This window comes from Lampetra planeri, chromosome 11 (assembly GCF_965212315.1).
Source record: "Lampetra planeri chromosome 11, kcLamPlan1.2.h2, whole genome shotgun sequence".
Classification (NCBI taxonomy): Eukaryota; Metazoa; Chordata; class Hyperoartia; order Petromyzontiformes; family Petromyzontidae; genus Lampetra; species Lampetra planeri.
In genome coordinates this window covers 8,904,631-8,929,632 of record NC_136117.1, presented here as the reverse complement: position 1 = coordinate 8,929,632, position 25,002 = coordinate 8,904,631, and the positions used below count along the sequence as shown (strand labels likewise).

At 45.4% G+C, this 25,002-nt stretch overlaps 2 protein-coding genes and 1 non-coding gene across 3 annotated transcripts in view; 1 reads left to right on the top strand and 2 right to left on the bottom strand.

Moving 5' to 3' along the window:
* LOC144721272 (ankyrin repeat and SOCS box protein 15-like) overlaps positions 1-11,063 on the top strand; it is a 30,728-nt gene extending 19,665 nt beyond the window's left edge. The window contains exons 8-11 of the mRNA XM_078598768.1: positions 804-1,048; positions 1,885-2,192; positions 5,031-5,184; positions 7,554-11,063. Of these exons, the coding sequence (XP_078454894.1) occupies positions 804-1,048; positions 1,885-2,192; positions 5,031-5,184; positions 7,554-7,726 (880 nt within the window). The 3' untranslated portion in view covers positions 7,727-11,063. The remainder of the gene's footprint in view (positions 1-803; positions 1,049-1,884; positions 2,193-5,030; positions 5,185-7,553) is intronic.
* On the bottom strand, positions 9,462-9,602 carry LOC144721443 (U4 spliceosomal RNA). Its single transcript, XR_013585908.1, has one exon. It is a non-coding gene; the product is annotated as a U4 spliceosomal RNA (small nuclear RNA).
* A 2,799-nt stretch (positions 11,064-13,862) lies between the features above and the next one.
* LOC144721271 (mitochondrial import inner membrane translocase subunit Tim17-B-like) lies at positions 13,863-19,818 on the bottom strand. Its single transcript, XM_078598767.1, has 6 exons — positions 19,718-19,818; positions 18,356-18,455; positions 17,940-18,003; positions 16,516-16,644; positions 16,079-16,189; positions 13,863-15,717 (listed from the first exon to the last, which is right to left on the bottom strand). Exons 1-6 carry the CDS (start codon positions 19,741-19,743, stop codon positions 15,623-15,625), a joined length of 525 nt encoding a protein of 174 aa, XP_078454893.1. The 5' UTR covers positions 19,744-19,818; the 3' UTR covers positions 13,863-15,622.
* Positions 19,819-25,002: the final 5,184 nt, after the last annotated feature.

The following is a 25,002-nucleotide window of genomic DNA, read 5'->3' as shown; positions in this document are numbered from 1 at the left end:
TGTTGTCCTTCACCTCTGATTAGCACGATTGGCTACGTACAATGCGAAAGAGTTCAACATACATACATGCTAAACGAAATGAGTAACAATACGATCTGCTTTTCTTTCTATCATGCGTTCTGCTCTGGTTCTTACCCCCTATGTGTAAGAGCAAGGCATAATCTATCTACTGCTGAATGAAGCCTACCCCACCTTATATCAGCAGACCTCTTTTCAGACGCGTTCCCTCTTTTGACTGCCACACTGTCGTTTGTCTTCACCACTTTCCATCCTCCCCTCTTGTGTTGTCCTCTCCAAGCCCACCTGCTTTTCTCAACAGTCAATGTCACGTGTACAACTTGAGAATGTTCTCGAATCCACGTATTCCTATTGCTGTCTCTCAAGTCTCGTTGCAAACATGCCCTGGTTTGGGCACTTTTCGTCCTCTTGTCTCTCTCAATGACCACGTTGCGCGGCCACACATTTCGAGCAAAATACGCCAATCCGCTTGCTCGGTCTCGTGGCGAATTATCCAGAGCGGCCATTCGAAGAGTAGACCGCAAATCTCTCCAATGTGAATTCGGGTCGCACCGCGTGTTATTTCGCTGCACGTGCTGGCAGCTTCAATCCAGTCCCCCAAGAAGCTCCCAGCACGTGGAGCGAGCCGGGGCGACCTTCGGATTTGCAAGTCCGGTGCGCGCCAACTCTGACACTGCGGCGGCAGCAGGCAGCACCCAAAACTCCCCACCTTGAACTCTCCTCCGAGTGCCGGAATGATCTCCCACTCGGTGACCTCGCCGGGGTCGTGTTGGGGTGTCGCTCAGGGCGGTGAAGCAGCTGCTGCTGGAGACGCGGGAGCGCGCCGTGGAGCGGAGCGGCGTGAGTCCGCTGCACTCGGCCGTCGCCGGCGGTCGAGTCGACTGCCTGAAGGCGCTGCTGGAGAGCGGCTACGACCCCGACTTCCTGCTGGCCGACCACGTCGCCGTGAACTACACCGACAACCGCCGCTCGGCACTCTTCTTCGCCGTGTGCAACGGCGACATGGAGGCCACCAAGCTGCTGCTCAACGGTGCCTCGCCCCACAGCCCATTGCCTCCCGTAGGCCGCCGCGGTGGCTAGGAGATGTTAACTCCCTCGCCTGGTATGCAGGAGGTCGTGGGTTCGATCCTGTACCTGGCACCTGCTGATGTACATTTGAAGTTTGTGGCGTCTCTCTCCCCGTGGTCACGTGGATTGTTCTCCGGGTTTTTCCCTCCACATTTAGAAACGTGGGTTTAGAGTATTTTGCTGCTATACATTTCCACTGACACGCCACTCTGTTGAGCTATCATTTGTGGCCAGGTCGCTTCTGAAAAAGGCCTATATAGTTCAGTGGGCCTTACCTGGTAAAAGTTTAGTTTAGTTTAGTAAAGGCAACCCAGGTCCGCACCTAAGCGATCAGTTGCGCGCAGCTCGTTTTGCAACGCATCTGAATCGCTTATATGTGGTCTCGCGCAATCGGTTGCACGCAATCAGTTGCTTGCAGTCGTGTCAAGCTAGACAAGAGGACAATATGTCGTCTTCATATAATCTGTCTCCTTATGCAAAACCTAAAAGTATTTCTTACGCAACCCACGGATCGAACGGCCTTCTTGGCGGTGCGTAAAATTCAGCGGCATCGATACACCGCTGTGCAAGCAAACTTGTGGACCGGATTCCACACAGCATCTCGTCAGCAGAGTCGATCTTGCTTGAATGAATGCTGGTGGGCTGCCCCACCGTTCCCAATGCCCAGCATATCACTACCGTACTGCTCACCCTTGCACGTAACTCCCACATATTGTCTCTTGAGAGTCGTTACTCGCGGAGTGACAATCCAACCAAACCCGTCGCGCGATCGCCCTCTCCTCCCTTACCCGCCGCAAGCCGGCGCCAAGGTCAACCAGGACCCCATGAACGCGCTGCTGGTGGCCATGCACCGAGGCGACCGCGAAACGGTGGCCCTGCTGCTGCGCCACGGCGCCAACGTCGACTGCCAGATGGTGGTGAACACGACGCGCTTCCCCGCGGCGCTGCAGTACGCCTTCAAGGACGAGTCGCTGCTGCGGGCGCTGCTCGACGCCGGCTGCGACGCGCGCCTCTGCTTCGAGTGCTCGCACGACGCCGAGGGCAGGCGGCCGTCCGGTCCCCGCGACCTGCCCGGGTGGTCGTCCTCTATCATCCAGGACACCGAGGTCAGTCGGCCCGGCCCGGCGCGAGAGACGGTGCGGCCAGCGGAGGCCAGAGGTCGCAAACGGGTTTTGATTCCTTACCCGTACCCGGCCGCATCAGGGTCGCAAACGGGTACCTGTACCTGGCCGTACCCGTACCCAGCCGTACCCATACCCGGCCGGGTACGGGTAGGGTATGGGTATCGGGTACCTGATTGCGACCTCTGGGATGAAGCCATGTTGCAGGCGCGGGTGGGTTCATTCTAGGAACTTGAATTGTGAGAAGAGACAAGACGTTGGGAAATGTGACAAACGGTGACTCACCAGTGACTCACGGCCTACCCGTACCCGTACCCGGCCGCAGCAGGGTCGCAAACGGGTACCCGTACCCGGCCGGGTACCCGATACCCGGCTACCCGTACCCGGCCGGGTACGGGTACGGGTAGCCGGGTATCGGGTAGGGTACAGGTATCGGGTACTCGGTTGCGACCTCTGGCGGAGGTCCCCAGACACGGGGCCGACGAGGGCCGCATCGGAGAGAGGCGTCCACGAACATCAACCCCCTACGATAGGCGGGGCTCACTTAACGCCATTTCTGTACAAGTCACTTGGGGGCCATCCATTTAGTGCGTACGCATGGAGGGGGGAGGGGGGGTTCACCCAAACGCGTACGCTTACGTATGGGGGGTCTACTGACAATGTACGCATAGGATACGGGGGGGGGGTGTGAAGCCTCGATAATAATTTGTCTACATTGGCCTTCAAATGAGTAATAGTCCGGCGGTGGACTATCTGTTTGCTTAAACACGTTAATATTGTTCATACTTGATCGTTTCTGCGTGGATTAAATATCGGCCGTTCTATAGAATTCGGGGGGGGGGGGTGCGTCAGGCGTACGTACACAGGTGGGGGGGAGGGGGTGTAAAAAGTCCGCGTGCGTACAGGGAGGGGGGTAGAGGTCAAGTTTTGATATTTTTGGGTACCTACTCAATGCTTGGCCCCTTACACCAATTCTAGGCAAGTCGCTATAGTTGCAACTTGTTTGCCGTAGTTACTCGTCAAGTCGTTTACACTCTGCACACGTCACGTCGTAGCTGTCTCAGAGTAAATGCGTTGCCAGTTGCGATTGCTGACAGCGATTGCCACGAAAGTCGTCCTGTTCTGTCATGGCCCTTGTATCGCAAGGGCATTTGCACACGCTCCAGGCCACGAGGGCCGATGGAATATGGGGCGTGTGGTTGGGTGGTGTAGTGGTTGCTTGGTTGGGTGACTCAGGGGATGGTGCTATTGATGTGTGATGAACCTGAGATAGCATCACTGAGATGTAGGGGTTTGAGTCCCTGGCTCCCGTCTGAAATTAAACCATTTGCTCATGGGCTTTTGGTTCGATTGTCTCAAGACAATCATTGATGACTCCAAATAAAATCCATCATTGTTTGGGTTCCACCCAGTTCAGATCGATACAAGCTGACAATACTGAACACAGAATACAGCTCTAAATGCTCAGGGGGTATGGAATTGTGAAATAAATATATGTATGGTTAAGTTACGAGGCACGTTTGTTACGCTGTTAAATATGAAGGTGCACGTACCATTTCTGACTACAATGCTGTCGAATAAGCATGTAATGTCGCGTAGATTCGTCGTTTAAATTAAATTCACGCAACAGATCATGAGTGTAGAATTCGACTACGTATGATATAAGAAAATAATTTGCTCAGGTAACAATTAGGCTAATAAAGTAGACAAACACTACCAATCTTTTCCAAAATGAGACCAAAACAACAGTCTCTTGCGATGAGTTATACGTTAGGTCATGAGGCAGAAACATTTTTAAAATAGAAAATAATAACAACAATCATCTATTCCTTATGTGTATGGTTAACACACAAGTTACTAATAACGAAAACATATCTATTGCCTAGCGTTAAAATTACCCTGCTTGCAAATTCAAAAAAAACAACAATCCCTCACCCAGCTTCACCCTTGCCCTCAAGGTTTAGGAAAGCCAGGGAGGGGATCAGCAATCACTGCTTGAGCGTAGGTGCCACGGGCAACCATCCCCATTTCGCGTTCTAATTAAAACGAAAGCACACACATGTCATGGTGTGATTTTGAACATGCGTGCGTGTACACAGCAGTGGTAGTGCAGCGGTCAGCACGCTGCGCTACAAACCCGGTGACCCGAGTTCGATTCCCGCTCATGGTCAACACCAGTGACGATTATCTGAACTGGTCCTGGGCCCTCCACTAGGTTGACTCAGCCTCAAATGAGTACCCGGTGCGGTGTGAAAATATCGCCACTGGGGAGACAAAGGCGGCCGGGCGTGGTGTTGGCCACCCACCCCCTCGTGTGCTCTGCTGGCCTTCATAGGTGCTCGCTAACAGCACTTGTCCCAGCAGTCTGCCAAGGCTGCATGAGGGATCTTTATCTTTGTTTGCAGCAGTGTTAATTCTGTACACATTTTTTATTTTCGTTTGTAGTCTTAGTCTAGTCAATGACAACCTGCGGAATTCTCGTGGAGTCTTGGAAATATTTCCTTTCGTCATTCTCTTAGCCTCGTCGACCTGAGCAGCCAAACATTTAGACCACTCTTAGTTTTCAAATATTGGTGTAAGGGATGTGCAATTTACCCCCCCCCCCCCCCCCCCCATGTTATTAGGTCAGCCTATCAATGACCTCGGTGAGTATAATCATTTGCCTTTTTTGGTCTTCCTCGGTGCACTGCAGTCTCTAATGCATGGGGTAGTCATGTCCATCATCACGCTCGACGCTTTTCATCCGCCCGCCTGCAATAAAACAAGAGGCAAACACCGCACCCCGCCAGTGTCCCCGTGCTTGATTTGATCCCCGGCGCGCAGATGTGCGAGATGCTGACGCTCTCCTGGGTGGAGCACTTGGCCGGCAGGGTGGTGCGAGTGCTGCTCGACTACGTGGACTTCGTGCCAATTTGCGTGAAACTCAGGGCCGTTCTGCGCAAGCACCCGGAGTGGGAGCAGATCTCCAACATCCTCGGTGAGGACACAATATTGGGGGGGGACACATCCCCCCCCCCCCCCCAATATTCAAATATGCTCAAAATGTCCCCCCCCCCCCCCAATATTATGCTATAAAATAGATTTCTGTTGATATTATTGTGGTTATGATTGTACTTTCTTAATCCCTAATCTCTGCCATTACATACCATTAAACGAGAAAAGGTAAAAAAGAAAAAACAGAGCAATGTAATATAATACACTATTACACATTATTGTAAAACATAAATAATAAGTCCATCCTATGTGTTAGTCATTTATTTTTTATATTTTAGGCAGGAAATTAGTTTTCAAATTTAGATTTTTTTTTTTTCTGGGGGGGGGGGGGGGGGGGGGATGGGACCCCCAGACCCCCCTGGAAGATTTGGTCCCCCCCAATGTTGACTCCATGGCTACGGCCTTGCTCGGCATCCACCACCGCCAGCCCCACCCCAGAAATGACAGTTCAATAGATGACACCACGTGCGTGTCGCCGCCGTGCTCCGTTATCGATCGTGCAAGTCGGTGAAGACATCAATTGCAACCAATCTCAATCCAAAAATGGATGAAGGGCTCTCCACTCCATGTCGGTAATGGGGGTTTTTCACCATACTTAACAACGCTGAGTTGATGACAGTAGGGGAGGCTTTGATATCACTCACCACTGACGTTAACCATGGCCACGTTCATAGTGCAGCGTGCTAACCACTGCACCGCTGCTCCACACCATGAGTGATTATTATGATTATGTAATTTTTATCATTCCTAATTTAGTCATTATTATGGGCGATTACATGGCCCAGCAGATGTGCGTTTATGAATTGTTATAGAGGTTCGCGGTTTAAATCACGCAGCCTTCGTGAACATAACTGTCGAGTGTATTAACCATCAAATACCCATACTATGATTTGAAGTGGACATTAAAGATTCCGTGATGTTATTTGAAAGAGTAGGCCTTTGTGTGCCAGCATCATGGTTCAGATTTGCCAAAATTACCCGCAAATTACTAAATGGAAAATAAAGTCACAGCAATCATCGCCCCTCATGCAAAAAACTTGGCATAATACTCCTGAAAAGGAGTTGTGAGACTCGGTGCAATTAACAAGCGCAATAAATAAATAAATGACTGTCCTCAAGGATCTGAGAGCAAGTGTTGCTTGGCTCGTTGTTATGGCCAGACAGACGCCATTGAGTGGCTATGGGCCAATATTTGATGGGTTGAATTGGGTTTAATGATAAAAGCTGTCACGTGAAAGTAATGAAAATAAAAAAGATACTTATCAATGCATGTCCACTTGTTTGAGCGACATTTGCATCGATTTAAAACTGCTATTAGTATGATGTATTTCCACAATTCATAGTTAGGGATATCGCTAGCATTGCGGTTGGGGTTGTACCTTTTCGGTAATCTTTTAGCACATTTGTCTGATTAGCACGGTTGGCCTACGTATGGTGCAAAAGAAGTTCAACATGCAGTCCATACATAACACTGGTCAACACACTTTTTCTGGCATAAGGTATTCCAACGATTTTACGATAAATTTGAGGTGCTGATTCCAAATCTGGCGTCAGTTTTTGTCTATCACATCAGGTTTTTGAGATATCAAATATTGCATTTTCAATAAAAACTGCAGAAGAAAAATATTTTTAAAATGTGGATATCTACATTAAATAATATTATAAACACACTATCCTAAAAATACAGCACCAAATTTTAACACTAAAGCAGTCACTGACTCGCAACAACTTGCAATCATAAGTGACAGAGTTAATTTCGGGTAAAATTAATGAAAATGGGGTATGCCGATAGCATAAAATGAGATGTGATAGAGCAAATCTGAGATCAGATTTGGAATCAGCACCCTGAAATTAGTCTTAAACAGCTGCAAAATTCCAGGCCAGAAAAAAAAATGTGTTGACCAGTGTAATCTAACCGCCACGCAGGATCGCCGATCCTTTTTTTGTTTTAAATCCTTTATATTAAGTTCGCTTGCTTGCGTGCTTGCGTGCTTACTTGCTTGCTTACAACCGTGCAAATATTTCGGTCGTATTTTAACACACTTCCCGTGATCCAATCGAGCTGACATTTTCCACACAGACTCGTTGTGCATGACAATTAATTTTCGTGAAAAAAATTCCAAAATTTTACACTGTTTAGGGAATTTTTTTAAAATATTTAATTACCAATTGCTTAATGCTGGCAGACAATCATCTGACCCATAGGTGACAGCCATCTCAAGCCAGAGGACGAGAGGACTCTAGCCGCCACGCATATAAAGGATTTAGAGTGAAAAACTTTGTATTTTACGGGTTAATTTTTTTTCCCCATTGCAATAACATCTGCTGGCGATGCTCGTGCGGACGTTGCAGAGAACGCGCGGCCCCTCAAGCACCTGTGCCGACTCGTGATCCGCGAGAGGATGGGCTCCCTGCGCCTTCGCTCGCCCGCCTTCCTGGAGCGCACGTTCCTGCCGCGGAGCCTCCGGGAATACCTCCTCTACATGGAGCGCGGCCAGAGCATCGAACAAGGCCTGAGCATTTAGCCTCGCCCACGTTGGCGGCACGACACCGACTAGTACTCTGGACTAGGTTCTCGGAACCCAGGGAACATGGGTTGTTGTGACCTAGGGTTTGCCACCTTATGAGGTGCACGACAAACAAGACACCATCGTAAGAAGAATGTCTCATAATACCGCAAGAGGGGAGAACGATGTATACTTGCATTTTCTGAAGTGGGGAAATCAGATACCTCGTCAGGGAATTTCTGTTCGGGTGAGAGGCATAAATTTGTACCGAGATCTGGTACCAGTATTGTGTTGAAATGTCTTGCAGAATACTGACCTGCACCGTTTTGATAGGCCTAGGCTGACTGAGAAATATGGAAAAGGTGATAACTTTAGGACAGAGGTGTTGGAGGTTATGTGCAAAGATCAGATGTGTGAACATTTATAGAAAATGCCAATTAGACCATGCACAAATACTGCACTGAATGTGGCCAGTTTATTGGTCATGGGGGATACGTTGCAATTCGATATGTGATGCACTGAGGTTGACATTTGCAAATCAATGTATCTATTTGGGCCCCGAGTCACCGAGAGTTGCCACAAATGCACACGGTTTCCTTTGGGCTGAAGCATCAAGCAGTAACCCCATTTTTTTTTAATTGAACATATATTGAGATATACTGGGCAGTTTCACCAATAAGGTAACCCAAATACTGGTGCTGACAAAATACCTCGACCCCTGGAAAATCCTGTGGGAGCATATGCAGCATAATTACAATGCTTAGACTGTACTTTATTTCATATATCTCGATCTTTTATCACGGCCGTACAAGTGCTTTGTCGTCACGGTTGGCTATGCGCGGTCTGAAAAAAGTTCAACATGCAGAAAATGTAATGCTGACATTCTCACGCACATTCAAAATGTATCCTGCACGGTATCCACGTCGCAGTCTGCAACTCCCAGGGCAGTCACACCCACCGGCTTGAAGACTGCTGTGCTATTCGTACACAAATCGCGTGTTCAGAAGAACGCATCAATTGAACTTCATTGCGGTACCATAGTTCCCCGGCTCTCGCATAATGTCCGTGATGCAGTCATTTTTAGTCTGTTGATGCTATTCGGCAATCGACTCATCTCGACGAGCTGTACACGATGCACTCTTCAAAGTAGTTTTTTGTTCGATAACGGATTTTTTATGCTGTTTGGCATTTCGACATCGCGGAGTGTGGCACTGATTTCGGATTGATTGGTTCCCCAGTCGCGGAGTTAAGTACACCCCTGGAAAAAATAGTGTCCCAGAAATAAAATGTTTAATTGCCTCGGCCAATTTGTATTACAGTATTTGATAGCCCGGGGTGCCGCCATAAGGATCAATTGTTCTGCTGCAATGTGTTCGATCGCCCCCTGTTGGATAAGTAGCAATTTTTTTTTACAAAACACGTTCAGTGAACAACTCAACGCTCTATTGCGTAATGCAATCGCATAAAGTTACATACTTTAGACATAGTATTGTAACACATTCGACACCCTTGTAATACAGTACTATATAATAGCACACTGGATCCGCAATGCAGAGATCGTTGTAATTAACGCTCCCCATCGCTGCAGTTAAAGCAATGGGCACGTTCCTTAAATACCCCATCATCGTGTAGCCCGCAGTATGAATAATCAGGACTACTTGGGCTAAGTCGAGGGTTCTAAAATTAAAGCGCACGTTTCCGCTAATTTCTCTTCAGAGAAAATTCGCGTTCTGTTTTTCGTTGAAATGTGAAGCTCCCGAAGGAGCTTGCAAAAATTGCCGACAGCGACTATATTTCAAGTCGCCGTGGCGGGGTATTGGGAAAAGTTTTCAATTAGCAATAATCGCGCCTCGGATAAACCTCATTGGCTACGATACTGCCACTGCGCAAAGCTAACGTGTAAGCCTCCGAGTACATCTCTTATGTACGGACCTCGTCCCTTAACGCTATGGGTTGCCTAAATGAAACAATGAGCAATTTTGATGTAAATACATAAATACATACCCCAATACTATACAACACGTTATCTAGACACATTATAAGGTTTACATTTTTAAAAAGATATATATTACTTGTAAACGTACGCAAAGTATTTATGGAGTACAGACGTCTGCCTCAATTTGCATATCAGATGACGTCACTTCCGAATCCGTTTATCACGGTGAAATGGCAAACTTATCGTATCTTTTCATCTTTTTTATAGTCCACGTTTACATTGCAGCGGTTTATAAAAAACACATTCAATGTGTCTTGAGATGGCATTTGCATATAAACTACAATTGCGAGTAATACAAGAGAGTAATTCATCTGGGAATATCAGTGCTCGCCACGTGTTCAACGGGAACACGGAAGTAGCAGCGAGAATGAGACTCGCGTTCCATCAGCCATGTGTTTACAAACTCACCGGGTTGTAAGAATCTCAGTAAAGTAAGACGCACCCAAAAAAAATTGTGCCCGGTGCCAATAAAGGCATGGAAAGCCATACCTGTCAACCGCTTATCAGTGCCCCCTACCTTATTACAGACCAATTCAGTCCGTATTGGTGCCCTTATAAATCTCAACGTTCATCCCACAAAGTCCCATCACAAGGGAGAAACACAGACAATAACCACTTGTTCAACCACCACTTGTACACTCACCACTACATACCATCACAAGGGATAAACACAGACAATAACCACTTGTACACTCTCACCACTAGTACACTCACCACGACATACCATCACAAGGGAGAACCAGACAACCACTTGTACACTCACCACTAGTACACTCACCACTACATACCATCACAAGGGAGAAACACACAAAGACAAAACTATATCGGTATTGAAACGGATGTACGCCGTATGGACCTGAAAACTTCCCCTATACAGTACAGTACAAGAATACGGGTAAGCCGTATGGGTTGACAGCTATGGGCATCTGATCTCAAATAAGACTCATACCGCATGGTTAGCTTTAAAATACCCGTGACAGTGTCCAGCAGTGAGAACAAAGTGCGTCTTGTAGTCCAGACCATGGGGCTTGGCTTGTCCAATTCAGACATGAGCCTGCCTTTTCGCATTGTGCAACATGTTTGCGTGCCTTTGGAACGTAACGATTTATACGTTTGAGAAGACTATATTCTATACATATACAGTTATCTAATAAGCCAGGTAAATATTACCCTCCCAAAATAATGGAATCTCGTAGTGCGGAGAAATGATGGAACACTTTGAAATTTCAGAGTTCGTGTTATCAGTTTGGAAATATTAACAATAAATGTCCAGTCCACGTTTTATAATTCGGCGTTTTTTCCTAATTTGATAGATTTAAATATTCTCTATTACTTTTGGTATAGTGTGATGAAAGTATTTTTGGGAGGGGGTGAAAGGCAACATTTTGGTTTGTTATATTGTTTTTATAAACTCATTCAAAGGTAACATTGGACCGTTCTTGCCAGGATCAAAATATAAGATTAGATTGTACCCTTTCTGGCAATAAAACAGGTGTTAAAATGTTCAAACACCAAATATAAACCTGTTGCAAGGAATCAAGTTCGCATTAACCACACGTACTTGTGATGAATATGCTACAAAAAAGCATGCTCTGATAAAATATATGCATTGTTTTTTAAATTGATTGGCCAGTAATCCCCCCACCCACATTGCTCAAGAGCGCAGAAGCATGGTCACCACATCTACGTCTCTATATAAGGAACGAAACAGGAAGACTTCTCCACAAATATGGCTGTCGCCTGATGAAGCTAGTTGTAATTACTGGTGAAACGTCGTACTCCGATTGTAAATGTCGTGGCTTGGCTCTCCAACACACCGATGTGCTGTACTAGTGACGAATTGGCCACGTTCTGTTTACGTGACAAACCTTATTAGTTGGCTGTGTTGGGTGCTGGTGGGTTTTAACGACACATTTTAGATATTCACGCGATTTAACCCAAAAAAACACCTCAATTATGGATATTGGTCGCGAAAGCCTGCTACGTGTTAAATAAACCGATTGGCCTACACCAGACAGTCTTCTTTATGGCCTCGTCTCACCAGTGTCAGACCAGAAAACGCCAAAAGGCGAACGCCACAAAGGCAAATAATAAGTCGGGTTGAGTAGCAGAAGCCTGTTCGCCAAAAGACAATGCCTACATTGCCAGAGCATGTTTTTGTTTGCATGTTCACCGCAAGTATGTGCGCTTAATGCAGGCACGATTCCTTGCAAAAGGTTTCTGTTCGGTATTTTAAAATCTTAACACCTTGACATAAAGCTTTCGTGACTGCAGGAATTCATATTCTTTGGGTCCTTCGGTAAAGCCGCGTAGAAAGAAAAATATTTAAAATATCACGTTTTAATCGCAACGCAAGCAATCATCATCCGGTGAAAAAACCCCATCTTAACACGTTTTATTGCAAAAAAAAACTATTCTCATTCAAAGGTATGCTGCAGTGGTTGCAATCTTTGGTGGCACACTGTCCTTGCAATGCAGACTGACGTCGGTTCCATCTCGCGGTGCGGTAGCTGAAACTGGTGCAGCAAATGTGCTGTGACTAACTCGGAGACACTAAGAGTTGGAGGCACTTCTTTATTAACAAGCACCATCGGGGTTAACACTTTTATAATTAGTCCATTATGATCAGCGACGTTACTCAGGACAGTTGGTAGGCTGCCTGACTGGTGACGCCCCGAGATGGTGAAGACGATGAGAATGGTGAAGACGACGAGAAGAATGACGAGAATGGTGCCGACCTGAGCAGCATGACGAGGATCCCACTCCACACAACAGCCCAAGGTCCCCTACAGGGGCCCCTTTTATACTCTCAGCGTGGCCTGGCTCCGCCCCCGACCACGCCCCCTTTCTAGAACCTACCAGCGAGTTCTTGTCGTGCCCCTTGTGACCTTTCCCCTAGATCCCCATCTGGTGTATCACGTGACCTGCTGACGTCAGGGCTGCTGTAAGCCGCAGATCCCCTTCCCTGCCAGCAGCCAGCGCTATGCTGCTCCATTACTGATTCTATGCCACTGGTACAGCAACAATGGGTCGGCATGTCCCGTGTAGTGGGATAAAGTGTGGGTATTCCCACATCTTCTAAACCGTCTGGCCAGTGTCGGAGAGTGGACAGCCTCCCATTAGAGCTTCATCTCGTGGAGGATCTTCCACCTGCAGTGGCGTGAACAATAATTGCAGAGCTGCACCTTGTCCACACGTGGGCTCTCAGCTTGTTAAATAATGGTTGTACGAAGCCCACCAAACAGCAAAGATTGTGACTGCTATGATAAATGATTGGATCACATTAACCATATTCGATTGAAAAATACCTTTGGGTGATTCATAAACTATTATTCGGCAGAAAATGTTCTAATTGGATTAAAATATCAATCGTTATTTATCTCAATATATATAAAAGGCAAAGTTGTGATTATGTGCGTCTGTTAAAAATGTTTAGCGTACTTCCCGACATGCAACAAACTTGAAATTTGCCATGTGGGTATTTTCCAGACTACACCATGTAAAAATTATTAAAATACACTTTTTTTGGGGGGGGGGGGGGAGCTCAATAATGCATACATTTTTTGCACGGCAAGTGAGCTGTGATGTCACATCTGTCATGTGACCAGCGCATGTGGAAGCGTCACGCAGCGTAGTGGTTAGCGCGCCGCACTACGAACCCGGCGACCCGAGTTCGATTCCCGCTCACGGCCACCACCGGTGACGATTATTTTAATCGCTCCTGGGCCTCCCCTAGGTCGACTCAGCCTCAAACGAGTAACTGCTGTGGTGTGTGAACATCGCCACTGGAGACACAAAAGCGGCCGGGCGTGGTGAATCCAAGTCCCGGGCGAAGCCGGGTAGTAAAGCTAGTACTGTATAATGGATTGGCATGACATTGCTATCGCTACGTCGCAATTGACTTGTCCTATTTTAAATGCAAGATTAAACTGCAGCCGTTCACGTGATATGCGAATTTTTGTGACCACGCGATCAATTTAAAGTGATATTGGTCATCCACTAGAATTTAAACATGTGGAGTTTACCTTTTTCACCAGTTTTCTCATCCAACATCTACTAGAGGAGAACATGCATACTGGGGATCAGTCTGGGTTGGTCTGTCCCAACAGTACAGCGTACAATTTTGCAATAAACGTGAAGATGAAGCACGCGCAGCGGTTATATCGCCCGTTACTTTATTACATTTGACGTACGTATATTGTACATTTCTATACGGTTCATCGGTACAAACTCCAGCAGTGATTTAACTCTTCAATCGTGGTAGGAACATTCCACACATGGCTGCAGAGTATATTTTGTTTCCCTTATTCATGAAAATTAAATGTCCCCTTACTTTTTTTGTTGACTTTGAACACGTAAGAGAAATCTTGCCTTATAAATACGACTGCACATGACCAAACCTACACAAACACATCAATCTTGTAAATCGTGTCAATGTAATACATTTCTCTGCAAGCTTTAGTTTTCGTCCAAACACGGTTTTAAACAAAATGCAGCAAGTACACACGCAGTACTTATTACAGTATATGGTCCATGACAACCTTAAAGCACAAGCCCAAATTCCAAAGGTTACTCCTTAAAATAAACAGAGTACCATTGTCCATAATAAATAAGGAACTTGGGTTTAGGTGAATTGGGGCTTCTACTTGATGGTTGTGGACTTTCGTTTATTGCAAACCACTAGAATTTAGTAAGTGGCTTGCATATTGTAGCAGGTGCATGCTTTTTAGAAATTTACTTGTATATATATTTTTATATAGCAATATTTACAATGTTGCATCAACTTAAGATACATTAAGGGCTCTACATTTTTGTTATGATTTCCAGTGGTTTACTCGACGAAAACCTGGTGGGTGACCCGAATTTTACTCGTGGCCACGCACGGCTACGATAATTAACAATGTGGAAACAAACGTCGGTCCTGGGCAATTCAACTTCATCAACCTTTAACGACTAGCGTGAAGAATGGTCAAAAAAACCTCCCATGACCGCCATCGCATTCATCTAGCAGTGGATTGTCAAAGGGCTGAACACGATTCTTCGGAAGTGACGAGAATGGAACCCAAATGTAGACGTTCCCAAGCAAAATATATCAGTGCCGTCACTTTTGCTTTGAGATTTTCAGCGAGCAGGTAATGCACCATTATTCAAATGGATTACTCTGTAATGTCTCTAAAACCTAACAGTTTAGTAATATTCACAAACATGAAAACTATATCCTGACACTGAAAGGCTTGCATAAAACCCTCAAATGTTTGCAAATACTAAACAATGCAGTTTCCAACTAAAACAATTAGTTTGAACTTGTATTTGTTACAACTGTAAATATTACCATCTTCAGACATTCCCACCAATAGTGAACAATGCTGTTTTGAAGTGCCAATGAAATAATTCCAACAAAGAGTGTAAAAGTTCAAAGGCAGTAATGTATTAAAAGGCCAAATTCATCTGTTGAAGTAATCTATGACTAATGAGTGCACAATTGCTACTTAAACCTAGGCTTATTTTCTTCTCAAAAGCTTACTCTTGGTCCACAATAAGAATAAGACTGACATACAAGCCAGTTCACCTTGACAATTCAACCACTTATGAGGTCTACACTCAGCCCATGAAATACTCCACACTTGGTAAAACAATAACCCGTCAAGCAATTTAACTCAATTTAAATAGTCAAAAATGCCACACGCGGCTTCTTCAGTGCCCATATTTGAAAACGAAAAATACTCTTTACGGTAAACTTTCCATAACCAACGTGATTGAAGCCATCTGAGTGTGGGCACATAGGGAAACGTGTGAAGGTTCATTCTGCCAATTAACTTGCAGCTTGGTTTATTATTCATTTAAAATGAATGGCTCACAGGCATGAGGCTGCCTGCTGGCTGGCCTGGCTTACTCGATGCCACTTTCTCATGACATCTTCATTGATATTGGCCATAAGAACCGAAGCCCGCGGCAGGGAGGTTTGCAGGGGGTGGTGGTAGCTGAGCAGGATCTTCAACCAACTGCGGAGGGCCTGCAAAGGGTAAACCATGACATTCGAATATCAGGACTAACAAAAATACCATAAACATTCACATCCCTATATGTACAGGGTTAACTGTCATCTGCTGGTGGATTATACGTGCTTGCAACAACAAAAATCAAGTATTTGCATGCGCGTTGTTTGTGTTAGCTGCTCCTCATTTATCGAGGTTAAGTGTCCATGCAACGACACACATCCACAAGTACACCGATTGCTTCAAGGACAAAAAAGAGATGACTAATTCTACATCTTCACTACCAGTCTACGGAGGCAAACAAATGTTTTTATAGGTTTTGTGTGCTACCGTACACTGCTAAAATGGTGTCAAACACAAATTTCATTGTTCCCTCACCATTCTGGAACTGTGTAGATGTGAACCTTGTGAGCATGATTCCAACTCCCTCAATGAGCGCCAGCAGCACGCCACCCATGACTGCCGAGCCAACCATGGCCACCGGTCCACCTGGGTCAAGAACATAGCAGCAGCTCTTATAAATGGGGCATTATGATGTGCACGACAGCCTTCATTGGAAAATGGAATAACATACACTTACAGATTTACATTCCTCCGATTAGCACAGTTGGCTACGTACAGTGCGAAAGAAGTTCATGATACAATAAAAAAAGTCTACTGTGTATCAATGGTTTTATATTACATAAACTATAATTTTTTATTCTCATCAGACTGCAATACCCATTTAAGCAAGGTGTAGGATCTTACTTTCAGAGATTTCAATTAAATTGATCATTGAAGATTATCGGACATATAAAGACCGAAGTGAAACTAACTTCGTGCGGCCAGCACGGCGCCCGTGAGCGCCCCGCTCGAAATGGAGTTCCACGGGTCTTCCTTCCCACGAATCTTCACCAGGCCGCAGTCTATGGTGGAAAAGAGTCCTCCCCACACCGCGAAACTGCCTGACAAGGGAGAGATTGACTGCTATCATCACTTCAACATTAACTCAGCGGTGAGTGCTCTAACAGTGGCTTACAGTTCAAACACAGCTGCTGGTCAGAGCAAGTTATGTGACGAAGGAATCAAATAAGATTCTGAGACAATTGCAACATCCAATTTTAAGGACATAACACTCTGAAAGTGATGATGGTCAATGTATAGCACAGATATATCAAGAGCCAGGCACATTACTCCAGAATCATATTTGATATGCAACATCTTCATAGCCTTGACAAGAAAGTGAACAACCTTGAGCCAGCTACACTGTGTCCTTTAAAAAGCTATAAATACATGCATTTTATTTACTGTAATACAGTAGAGCAAAAACTGTGCTATCTTACATAAAAATGTTCTTTGTGACCTGCACCTGCTTTGCAAAAAAAACTCCCAGTTCTTGACAATGTTGCATTCACAAATAGCGAGATACTTCATGAATATGCATTAAGTGCAATTTTGTTGTTGTTACATTATTGTAAAATAATGAACTGCTCTTGAGATGACCTGGCATAAACCGTGCTCAGTAGAAATATTTTTAATTGTCATAACCGACCACTTCATTGAGTTCAGTTTTTTCCAAAATATTTACTTAAATACATGTAGTCAAATAACTGTGCATTTAAGTTAATTAAAAACTATATGCACTATTTTATATGTATTAGTATATGTAATACTCTGTTTAAGGGAATTTTTACTTAATGCAAAACGGGGAGAACATACAATCTCAAAACAGAAGGGCACCCCCCCCCCCCGACTTGGGAATCGAACCCAGAGATTTATTGCTGCAAGGAAAGTATTTCCACTGTACCACACTGCCACCCCATTTTTACGTCAATGCTTGAGCGAGCGGCTGTAGTTGGCCATAGAGGAGGAATACAACTCGGGGAATGATGACCTACAGTGAGGGAAAAAAGTATTTGATCCCCTGCTGATTGTGTACGTTTGCCCACTGACAAAGAAATGATCAGTCTATAATTGTAATACTTATTTCCCTCATTAAAATGCAAATCAATTTATAACATTTTTGACATGCGTTTTTCTGGATTTTGTTGTTGTTATTCTGTCTCTCACTGTCCAAATAAACTTACCATTAAAATAATAGACTGATCATTTCTTTGTCAGTGGGAAAACGTACAAAATCAGCAGGGGATCAAATACTTTTTTCCCTCACTGTATAGTGAATACACATTCTTACACTATGGACACTTTGTTGTAACAAAGGCATGGTGTGCTTGCATCAAGAGGGAAAGTCCTTCCTCACCTCCAATCTGTGGTCCCCGAAGTTTTACGGCACTGATGCTGCTGTGGAAGCGATGTCCCACCCCCTGACAAAACAAGACAACTACAATGCTCAGATATCCACACATTCTCCAGTCTGACAGTCAAGTCTCCAGGCAATACAAATCTTTGGCAGACCCAATGCTTTAATGAGATCAGTGTACCAGAATTAATAAAGCCATATTAAAACCAGGAGAATAGACGAAAATTACTGCAAATCGTAAGTACAGAACGTATTCAGGATACAATGTACATGTTCTAAATCCTTCGCAAAAACGTTCATGCTCAGAGTTAACGGCTGTCCATTCGCTTCATGTATCTTTAAGTCCCAAGGCAAAGAGGCTGCGTCAGAAAAATCTAAATGTGCATGTCACACAAGTTTTATAAGCGCTCGCTTACCACAGGGGCATTCCTGAAGCCTTTAATCGATTGGAAAATTCCTCCTCCAATTGCGCCCATGGTGAAGGCTCCTCCACAATCGTCAACTATCCTCCATGGACTAGAATTAAGTCACACAAGCACACGCAGGGTTATGTTACTGCACTATGCAAACGTAATGTGGCGAGTAAAAATAACACAATTTGACTGCTACGCTCAAGAAAGTCTGGCAACATTTTTTTGATATATGCCACGCTTTTAGAAATCGTGTGTTCACGTATTCCTATAATATATGGAAACAGTTGGTTTCATGATGAGAAAGAACATGAATACATTTCCCCATCTTCAAAATTTAATCAACTTTAGCAACATCCCTTGTAAGTCGATGGGGCCCAGACCTGATTTTCTACATGCCAGTATAGTAACCACCGGAGGTGCCAAAACTTTAGTGGTACATGTACCAACTTGTTCACATGGCAATACAAGTGAATATTGTAACAACTTTCTACATGGACAATAAAGGTTAATTACATCATAGCTTACTCATGTGAAAAAAAGTTATCATTGTCCACTTTCATTGGACGTAAATAAATTGTGAGTTATGCCATTTCAGTAAGACACGGATTACAAAACTAACTCAAAGTCAAGATTTCGTCATCTAATAACACGACTACGGACACATGGTCGTCCGGAGGAACAATGCAACGTTCTGATTAATATCATAACCCTCTCTTTAACTAATTGTAACCGACGGCATACAGAACTTGGAACCATCAAAGTTTCGCTGAGGTTTTGCCATCTCATGCCCCCCCCCTAAGGACACGAAAGTGGCTCCGGGCACACTACGGCATTGAATGTCATAACCCATTTACTACACAGCGCAATTCACAATTGACCGCGACGAATACATCACGACCACGAAACCTCCACCACCAAAATGCCCCGAGCCATGACTATGGAACATCAAGATGAGACCCATCAGACTCAACGTGACCGAGGGCCTCTCCTTCAACCTTGGCGGGGCCTGCGGGGGTCACGACCGGGCTCGTCAGCGAGCCACAACGCCGCCTCACCGCCACGCACCAACAACATCGCGGCAATGACACCGTGGGGCCCACGCTGCACTGGTGGCGGTGGCCCTTCGTGTCGTGTCGGCTACAACTCAGCGTGCCGAGCAGAGGCCTGGGCCCGGCTCGATGCCCTTGCCCACGAGGTTACACAACCGGCACACGACCACGACAAAAGCAGTCAACGCGCCGCACGCGGGCAACCAACAACAATTGCCGCTCCACGCTCGCCTACTCGCTCAATTCGCCGGCTTAAAAATCGCGTCGCTCATGGGCAAGTGGCCCGATTAAAGAGGCCGCCGCCGTTAACATTTACCACGGCTCGCGTGCGTATTCCTCCATGGCTGGCTGGCTGAGGCGAGTGAGATCGTCCGGGTCGGAACTGGGACCGCCAACAAAACGTTCCGGGCCTGAGTCACTCCCCCCAACCACCCGACCCCTCCCCCAACCCCCCCCCCGACTCCTCCCCCCCCGACCCCTCCCCTAACCACCCGATCCCTCCCCCAACCACCCAACCCCTCCCCCAACCACCCGACCCCTCCCCCAACCACCCAGCCCCCCCCCCCAGACCCCCCACCCCCCTCCCCCAGACGCCCCACCCCCTCCCCCAACCACTCAACTCCTCCCCCAACCACCCAGCCCCCCCCCCAGACCCCCCACCCCCTCCCCCAATCCTTACCCCTCCCCCAACCGCCCAACCCCTCCCTCACCCCGTCAACTCCCCCCCCGTCCCCCTCTCCACTAATTTGCTAAATTGGCTTATATTTTTGGTTCTTTCGGTGTGTTGCAGTCGACACGTCGTGAGAATTTTATTATTTAATATTTTGTATTATTTTATTATTTCCCTTCTACGTGACTTTACTGAAAGAACCAAGAAGATGAATCCCTGCAGTCACGAATTGCTATTGGCTTGCTACTTGCACGGGCTTCGTTGAAATAAAGCTTCCGGGTTGCCAACAATCGTTTCTTTTCTTTCCGGCGAGGTTCGACGAAACGTTCTGGGGGTGAAGGCGAAACACGTTGAGTGAAGTTGCATTCCGTTGCGTGGATCGATCGGCACGATTCTGTGAATCGGGTTTTTTAACTAATCGAGCGATCCAGGCATCGTAATCGCGCCGCGTGTAATATTCCATTATTCGGCGTTCGTGCAAAATTGCTGCTCTGTTCGATCAAAATCCACTTGCACATTATTGTTGAACGGAATGGAATTAAATAGACAGAACAGGCGATACATTACGAACGGAATAAAGTGTATCGATCCATGAATTCGATTACAATGCTGATTCGACTCTTGGTCGTTGCCCAACACGTATGCTGGACTTATGTGAAAAAGAGCTTCATAGCTCATCGGATTTCTCCAAAATGAATAAATAATATATATTCTGATTATCCCTCTCCTTGTGCTGATGCAGTGATGGAAATTCCACATTCGTATGGCAAGGCACAAGAAGGACCCTGGGCTCCAGGTACTGTGAGGCCCCCAGTAATATTTTCAAAAGGAAAACAAAGTTAAAGAAGAATAAGATTATTTTTTACGAGGCTAACAAATAAAATTGAGCATTCACAAATGAAATCACTTTTAACTTAATCTCTGCAGGCCCTCCAGCTGTCGGATGCCCCTGGGCTTGCAGACCCTACAGCCCATGCTTGAATCCGGCCCTGTGTACAAGTAAGATTACGAAATGTCCTTTTGCTCAAGTGGAAATGTTACCGAAAGACCCAGAGAATATTGAAATGTCACAGTTTCAACACATGGCCTCACGATGGGCGGGGTCTGGCAGAGCAATGGGCGTGGTTAGTGATTAAGTGGGCGGAGCTAGCGATGTAGTGGGCGGGGCTAGCGATGTATTTGGCGGGGCTATTGGTTCAGTGGGCGGGGCTATTGGTTCAGTGGGCGGGGCTAGCAATGTATTGGGTGGGGCTAGCGATGTATTGGGCGGGGCTATTGGTTCAGTGGGTGGGGCTAGCGATGTATTGGGCGGGGCTATTGGTTCAGTGGGCGGGGCTAGCGATGTATTGGGCGGGGCTATTGGTTCAGTAGGCGGGGCTAGCGATGTATTGGGCGGGGCTAGCGATGTATTGGGCGGGGCTATTGGTTTAGTGGGCGGGGCGAGTGATTTATGGAGGCGGGGTATGCAAAGTAGGTGGGGTGGAGGGAGGCGGGCCTGCCAGCCCACCGTGTGTCCCGCTGAGCCTCCCACAAATGTAATAGGGTTAGGGGCAGTCCATAAATGACGTCACACACCTAGGGTGGGGGTCAGATATTTGTGACGATGTGTGACGATGGGGGGGGGGGGTTGAGAAATGTGACGTCACATCAAAATGCGCAACTTTAAATAAATATAGACTACTTAATTAAATATACTTTTTAATACATGTTTTCTCCTACAACATCAGAGTGCAGCGCCACATTAAATACGCACAATGACAATAGTTTAAAGCGATTTGAAGCATGTTTTATTTGGGGGGGGGGGGGGGGCAGAGCTTTGTGACGTCATATTTGAGGGGGGGTCTGACTTTTTGTGACGCCGTGTGACGAAGTGGGGGGGGGGGGTAAAAAATCGTCCAAAATCGCGTGACGTCATTTATTGACGCCCCTTCGGGTAACCCTAAGGGACAAGTATCTTATAGGACAGCCACTGCTGTAAGGTAATGGAAATGAGCGTGGTAATAGAAATGTAACCTGGTTCAATTGAAGGTCCATCATCGTCATCAACCATTATCTATGCACTGCTGGATGAACGGCTCCCCGCATCATCCTTCACGGTCCTACAATGCCACACAATCCATCTTCAAATAAGCCGACGTAATTATTCAGACTCGACAGTGGTTATCCTCTCGGTCGCATTCGCTTCTTCACGGCCGGTGCTATCGCCATTGTAGTAGCGCGTTCGCAGCTTAGATTCACGGTTCCAATTTCAGCGGCCGCCCTGATTAATACTGTGGATGTATTGGCCATAATATGCTATGCGCCGTCTGCTTCAGAGTGGACATTCAAGGTCCTGTGTCTTCCAAAAGAGTAGGACGTTGTTTGCCTGCGTCATCGTGCAAATCTGTCATTCGAAAATTACCTGCAAATGAATCAATTGGGATTATACACAGAAAGCATCGTCCTCCTATTGGCAGACCACATAATTTGGGCAATTGTTTGATAGCGCCGATTCTGGCTGCCTACGAGCTCCGCTGTGGTTTCCCATGCCTAGATTTGAAATCTGCACGCATTACAAATTTGTACGGCGTTTTGGGATGCAATTTGCATGAACAACGCTCTATTCAATGACACATTGGATTATATTGGGTGCAATTCCATCACTGGTCACGATCTCTTACAGCGACGTATCTTGCCCACATACTTTGGTTCATGATTTTATATTTCCTGTAGTTTCATTGCAAGACGGTGAGAAAAGGTAACGGATTGAATGCTTCATCCAGCAATGGATAAATTATTACTCGTGATAACCGGCAAAATGCACTCATTGAAACTTTTTTTTCAGGCACATTGATATACAGTACTGCTTTTCATGACCAAAATCAGTTTTCCAAATGCACTCGATCCTTCTCTACGTTTGCCTCTTTCATCATTTTATCCAGCCGCTGATGGCGCACACCTGTAATCCGGCAATAAGTAAAGGCAAGGGTTGGTGGATTGCAAACATCTTGCGTAAACCCTGCAGTCACGAAAGCTTTAAATCGAAAATTAAACCTTGTCGTAGGCGTCGAGGTGCCATATACCCTGGTTTGCCAGGAGACGGCAGTACATCGAAGTATATGGACTAATATCGTACGGCCCATCTTTTATGGGATAGTGTTTCCCTCTTGCACGTATTTGTGCGTTTCTCTTGTTTCTCCTAACCCCCCCCCCCCCACGTATGAACGCTGATCAATTGCTTTAAAATATCTGAATACTTATGCACCTGTTACAATATGTGGATTATAAAAAGGGTCCCATAGACACGATATACAATTTGCACGGACGCTGTGTCAAAATTATCATTATTATTCATCCTTCTTCTCTCGTATGGCTGACGTAGATGCAGAGCAACAACAACTACATAAGTCATACGAAAGAAGAAATATTGATCCTGACCAGCTTCCAATAATTGCCCAAGGTAACAAAACAATTCTGCTGCTTTGCAGGCATATCCCTCTGAAATAAATCTTTAATTTTAACTTAAAATGTAGGGGTTTGCAGCTATTAAAATGATCCATACTTGTTTTTGAGTGGGGCCACACATTTGTTGTGACTTTTTTCAATTCTATGTTGTTTATCAATGGATTTTACAGTGAATAATTGAAGAATGTCTCGAAAAAATAGCTGTTGGACTCGAGATAAAGAAGCAAAACATAAAGTTGTGCACACGTTTTCCCAGTTAAAATAAATTTATTCAAATTGACTTGAAGGGGAGCCGAGTGAGATTTAAGATTATTGATGCAATTTATGTTGCATGTGCTCATATTTGGAACACCCTTCTGCTAATGTACATTCAGCCATATACTACTTTCCTGCAGGGAGTCCCAAACATAACTCTCCTTAATACCTTTAAAATATAATTGGCATCTCAGCAGTGGCGGCTCCTGCAAAATCTCTCAGGGGGGGCAAATGTCTGGATGATTGATAAGGCCCACCCATGCAATGAATAAATGAACAGCTTAAGCATGTAAAGGCAATTATTCTTTGGTTCTTTTCGGTTAAGTCACGTCTAAAAATAAAATAATAAATTAAAATAACATATTACGACGTTTCGATTGCAACACAAGCAATCATCATCAGGTATAAAAGAAATAGCAACAACAATCTAACTAGAAAACTATAGACAGACATACAAGCAGACAGACATCACAACGGCACACAGAGAGAGGACACACATCGGCACAAAGTGTGTCCTCTCTCTGTGTGCCGTTGTGATGTCTGTCTGCTTGTATGTCTGTCTATAGTTTTCTAGTTAGATTGTTGTTGCTATTTCTTTTATACCTGATGATGATTGCTTGTGTTGCAATCGAAACGTCGTAATATGTTATTTTAATTTATTATTTTATTTTTAGACGTGACTTAACCGAAAAGAACCAAAGAATAATTCCTGCAGTCACGAAAGCTCCTAAATTAACATGTAAAGGCAACTTCACTTCTTTAATATTAATGAAAAATAAAGTGACTCTTACAATACATCTTGTTTGTATATATACTCACTATTAAAACAAACCACTCAAGTTTATTTATTAAAGATTCCACTAGGTGGCGATAAATTATATTGTTGGATGAAACGTGCTTACGTATGATGACGTTAGCACGTATGATGACGTAAGCACGTTAGTGCATGCCCTCCCGGAAGCCATAGAGAATGCATTGCAGCGCCCCCGTTCGAAAAAAAAACATCTTTGAATGTAAGTCTATGGGGCCACTCGGGGCGATTCTCAGCCGTAGTGAAATCGCCCAAAAAGAGGCGGTACTCCACAGAACGTGACATGACGCCGATTGGACTATATCCAGAGGCTGACAGTGACGGCTAGCGTGACTCTGTGGTTGAATGACATTGGTGGTGCGTCGCCCAATCGCCCTAATGAAGAAACCGCCCCTGCATCTCAGAGTATCATGAAACGACG

What these genes read in the sequence shown, in the direction of transcription:
- LOC144721271 (XM_078598767.1), bottom strand. Translation starts at nt 19,743, where the DNA reads ATGGAGGAATACGCACGCGAGCCGTG. An exon ending in GAATACGCACGCGAGCCGTG is followed by an intron (nt 18,456 to 19,717) that starts GTAAATGTTAAC and finishes ACTTAATTCTAG; the next exon opens with TCCATGGAGGATAGTTGACG. An exon ending in ATCTACACAGTTCCAGAATG is followed by an intron (nt 15,718 to 16,078) that starts GTGAGGGAACAA and finishes TACCCTTTGCAG; the next exon opens with GCCCTCCGCAGTTGGTTGAA.